We start from the raw sequence: 4,972 nt of genomic DNA on the forward strand, positions 1-4,972 counted from the left end.
TTTGGGTGTACTATTCCTTTAAGGGTCTTGCTCAGGGACCCAGACTGCAGGCTGTTGGGATCAAACTGGGTACTTGCAACCTGCTCAGAGCACAAGTGCACTGCTCTAACCACTAGGACAACAATCCCCCTAATTTTTTATTTTTTGTTTTTTTCCAGAATAACCCAGGCTTTATTCATCAGTTATTTCTGGAAGGTTCCCATTTACACCAGAAGATGGCAGCAGTGGCGCAAAGGGACACAGTAGGTGATGGTAGAGGACATAGATATCCATATCTATGGTAGAGGAGGCCTGGCTGACTAAACTGTGTTGCTCTACACGGACACCTGCTGGAAGTTAAACAGTACTGCATCAGACACACAGTTTATATGATTGTATAGAACAGGGTCCGAATAAAGAAAATCATCAACCATTAAAGGTCGGGAGACATTTTTAATTCTAATCTGTTACTTTAAACAGAAATTAACACAGAAGCAAAATTAGATTTTTATGCATCCATCTACATAAATCTAAAAAAATAGAAAAATATTTCCATTTTAAAATCTACATTGTTTTTGAACTACAGAACAACAATCTTTCAGTTTTGTAAATAGACAATTTCCTGACTCACTTTATTTATAAAACAACTGAACAGGCCATTATTTTATTTTGTTTCTTACTTTTTTATGAGAGCAGTGGGCTTTATGCTGCCCTGCAAGGCTTTAAACCTGGGTTGGAGACTAAGCCATTCTATTCTAAAGCACATATCAAGGTGCTCATTTTGAGTCTGGATCCATATTTATTTTTGATTCTGTTCATGGTGGAGAATCCTGCTTCACAGCAGCAGGTTGAGCCAAACATCCTCTAAATGCGCAGGGTCATCTTTGAGCACGCCATTTCACTTTTCTTTCACCAGTTCGCTGCAGTTCTTCCAGCAGTCCACACTTTCTCTGCTCTCTTTTTCTCATGTTCGTCTTCAACATGCAGTAATTTATAAATGTTTTAAATCCTTGGGGTCCGGACCCGGACCCTGGTCCGCTAATCCGTGACCTCTGGTATACAGTAAGGTAATTGACTGTAAGCCAATTCTATATCAGCTTTCAAATCTAAGCTCAAAACTCACCATTTTAAACTTTCTTATTCACTTTAAATTATTAGTATCTTTACTGTTTTACCTTAATCATGATTTTATTTATTCTACTGTTTTAACTATGTGCCTGTCGTGTATTTTTTTATGTATGAATTGTAAGATGACCTTGAGTGTCCAGAAAGGCACCTGTAAATAAAATCTATTACTATTTTTGTTGTTATTGGAATTATCTTGTATAATTTAATTTCTCATTTTAGATTAATAAAGTTTAAAAAAAAATCTTTGATATACTTTAATATGCTGTCTATAATGTAAATGTGTCATATTGTGAAATCAAGTGAAAGTTTTGTGGATGTGATGTGTCTTATTGTTCTCACCTCTGCTGTTCTCACCTTCTTCCTGTCTGCAGCGCTGCGGCCTCCACACCACAGAGTAAGATATTTGGTGAGATCTTAAGACAGAAATACAGTTTTATCTGCTCTATCTTAGGTGTCCAAAGCTCTTTGACTCAATATTTCAAATGATTAACAATTGCCCATTTTCTGTTTTACAAATTTTCTTTGTGATCCCATGAAAAAACGCAATGCCCATTCTGGCCCTCATGGTAAAGTTGATCTAGAACCTTAATTTTTAATTGCTTTTCTATCTGCTTTTATTGTTTTTTATTTGCACTTGCTGTTGCTTTTAATTTCTCTTATATTTGTTTTTTATTTATTTAATTAAAACACTTTCAATTGTCTTTCTACAGAATTGTGCTAAATAAATAAACCTGCCTTGCCTTTCTCCCTCTTCTCACAGATAAGACCTATTTATTTTTTCTATTCTATACTATTTTTACTATACTATTTTTTACTGGATCGTCTGAAATATAGTTTTTCGTTCATTCATTCATGCACACACTCATTCATTCGGTTTTTCTGAGCTTTCTGTAAATAAAACCATCTGTGCAGCTCAAAGATTACAGCTGCAGGTGTGCTTTTTAACCAGCAGGTGTCAGTAGTGAGTCAATAATGCAGCAGGGAAAGCTCAGTACCAGAGAAATAAAAACTTTTTACAAAAACATTCACACAAACTTAAACATAAAAGGATGGCTATACTGACAGTTCTTTAACAATAGTTTGTTGGAATACAATATAATAATGTAGCATGTAATAAAAATCCATATTTAAATAAAACTAGGATGATATGTTTATGTATTATATTTAAATTAAACAATGCAAGCCTTTTGCTGAAGGTTGCTGTAAAAGAATTTTCCTCTTATTACACAGATTAATTTTAAGTATGATTGTTTTGCACATATGCCCCACTTTGACTCTTTTTGCAAAAGCTATTTCTACCATGATGTGGATGCAGTGGCCTGGTTTAGCAGCAGACAAATGCTCAGAGGACATCTTTTTTTTTTTTTTTTAAATACACTGAATAATGTTCAGAAGTATTGAATTTATGAAGTCTGGTGATTCAAAAGTAGCCAGTTCAGCTCTTGTTGACTAAACTCCATGTAAAAAGCAGAAAATCAGAGCTTAGAAGTCAGCTGGTTGTTATAAAGCCTTAATTGGTCAATGTTTGTAATTGAAAGCGGTTCTGAACTGTAAAAACATTTCTAGTCCCATAACAGCGCGTCCACCCTCCCTTCGCTCTGTCCCTCTTGACTTGGTGACAGACCTAAAAGCCTTTTGTTGCAATCTTAGCCAATGGAGGCGGATTACGACACCGGGCTGCTGAGATATATAAAGAGCCCCTTTTTGACCGCACTTGCACATTTTTTTCAGTGACACTTCTGCACATGCACACACACACACCTCCATGGACTAAATTGCACACGGGGACCCACAGCGACCATCATATACTGCAAGTGAGCTGGCTATGCATTCATCAAGCAGATAATTGACCTTTCAATCAAACAGAAAAAAGCAGATCACACACTGGAACGCACTTTTTCTTTCTTTTTTTACTTTATTTCTAAACATCCCGGTGCAGGAAAAAGGAAAACCATCTTTGTGCTGATTGTGGATTAGAAAGATCCGGAGGTTTTTATTATTATTATTAGGCTGAGACAAGGATCCAAAGGGATATAACCAGGAATTAATCAACTAAAAGAGGCGAAAAAAAGTTTCCCTGCTTCATCATGCCGAGGTACGACTTGTTACCATGTTTGATGGCGCTCATCTTCCTGGGACTGTCAGGGAGCGACGAGCCCAATCTGCTGATGCCTTCTGCCAGCGAGACGCCCACGGACGCGGATCTGTCCCTGCTGGACGAGGACGCCGGCTCCCACGAGTGCTCCGCGTGCGTGTGGAGGGAGCAGAGCAAGGTGCTGCGGCTGGAGACTATTAAGTCCCAGATCCTGAGCAAGCTGCGCCTGAAGCAGGCGCCCAACATCAGCAGAGAGGTGGTCAACCAGCTGCTGCCCAAGGCGCCCCCGCTCCAGCAGCTCCTGGACCATCACGACTTCCAGGGAGACGCGTCGGCCCAGGATGAGTTCATGGAGGAGGACGAATATCACGCCACGACCGAGTCCGTGATCACCATGGCCTCTGAGCGTAAGTCACACCGCTGCATCATCCAGCGAATGCGTCTCCAAATGTGCGTCCTGCGCGTAAAATGGATCTGTGACAGCATCCATCCCTTCTGCTTGTTTGGCTTTGATTGTTTTCTTTTTATATATATAAAATCAAACACCTGAACCTCTCTAGATTAGGATTAATTGCAAATCTGAGCAATTTAATAATCTGGATTCATGTCATTCAGAGGCACACAGCCTTCAGATGACCTGTTAGTTTTTATGGTTGTGATGCTGATGATGGTTTTACTGATGGTGGAGAATATTAAAGAGCCAGGCTCAAACTTTTGGTTAAATAAAGAGAAAAGTCAGGCTTAAAACAAAACACTGAGAAACAGCTGATTCTCTGCATTTTCATCCTTTTGTTTGTTGCATGTTTTCTAAAATCTGGAGTGATCGCCCATTAAAGGAGCCCATAATCGATGCCTGCTGGAAATTTGCTCGTCCTCTTCTAGTTTCCCATAAATCCACAGGCAGGCCCCTCTGAGACATTTTATAAAATTACTGTTGAACCCTGACAGCTGTGCTCTATCGCTCTTTTTATAGGCGCCTCTACCGGTTTCCCTGCTGTTCATCGCAGTGAGAAAAAGTGTGTCCAAAATGCTGCCATTGTTCCCCGTCATGCAGCAGGGCCCCCCCACCGGCCGCACTTGCCTTTTAAATGCGGAGTTTATAGGCGCAGTTTTCCCCCCATCCTCTCTCTCTCTCTCTCTCTCTCTTTTTTAACCTCAAGTACACAAAGAGCGAAACACTTCGGGTCGAGGGGAGTGTGTGACCTTTTTCCCGGCAAATCGTGGGGCTCAACAACATTTACACACATAATATATTCTGCACACACACTTCCAATTATAACCCTCTCCTTTGTGAGCGACTATCTGGACGGCATCGGGTATCTGATGAGCATCTTTGCTCATATCTCAGAAGAACAAGACATATTGGCTTTTATGAGGATCTCCTATGTAGAGAATGAATCTGTCAGAAGTGTTCTGCGGTGGTGGCAGCATCATGCTGTGGTCTATCTTCTTTTGACCATTGAGCCGATGTGACAAGTTAATTTTTCAACTGTAAGATCCATAAAGTCTGTCTTATCTTATCTTTTCTAGTCTTGTCTTATCTTATCTAGTCTTGTCTTATCTTGTCTTCTCTTGTCTTGTCTAATCGTATCATGTCTTGTCTTCTCTTCCCTTATCCCATCTTATCCAGTCTTGTGTTGTCTTCTCTTGTCTTATCTAGTCGTATCATGTCTTGTCTTCTCTTCCCTTATCCCATCTTATCCAGTCTTGTGTTGTCTTCTCTTGTCTTATCTAGTCTTATCATGTCTTGTCTTCTCTTCCCTTATCCCA

General features: G+C 39.8%; 1 protein-coding gene across 2 annotated transcripts in view; it reads left to right on the forward strand.

Annotated features, from left to right (window-relative positions):
* Positions 1–2,843: 2,843 nt before the first annotated feature.
* The window catches only part of LOC107100813 (growth/differentiation factor 11-like), a 47,019-nt gene continuing 44,890 nt past the window's right edge, over positions 2,844–4,972 (forward strand). For both annotated transcript variants that reach the window (XM_015399459.1, XM_015399460.1), the window contains exon 1: positions 2,844–3,609. In XM_015399459.1, the coding sequence (XP_015254945.1) occupies positions 3,195–3,609 (415 nt within the window). In that variant the 5' untranslated portion in view covers positions 2,844–3,194. The remainder of the gene's footprint in view (positions 3,610–4,972) is intronic.

This window comes from Cyprinodon variegatus, unplaced genomic scaffold (assembly GCF_000732505.1).
Source record: "Cyprinodon variegatus isolate N-32 unplaced genomic scaffold, C_variegatus-1.0 Scaffold1014, whole genome shotgun sequence".
In the NCBI taxonomy this organism is placed as follows: domain Eukaryota; kingdom Metazoa; phylum Chordata; class Actinopteri; order Cyprinodontiformes; family Cyprinodontidae; genus Cyprinodon; species Cyprinodon variegatus.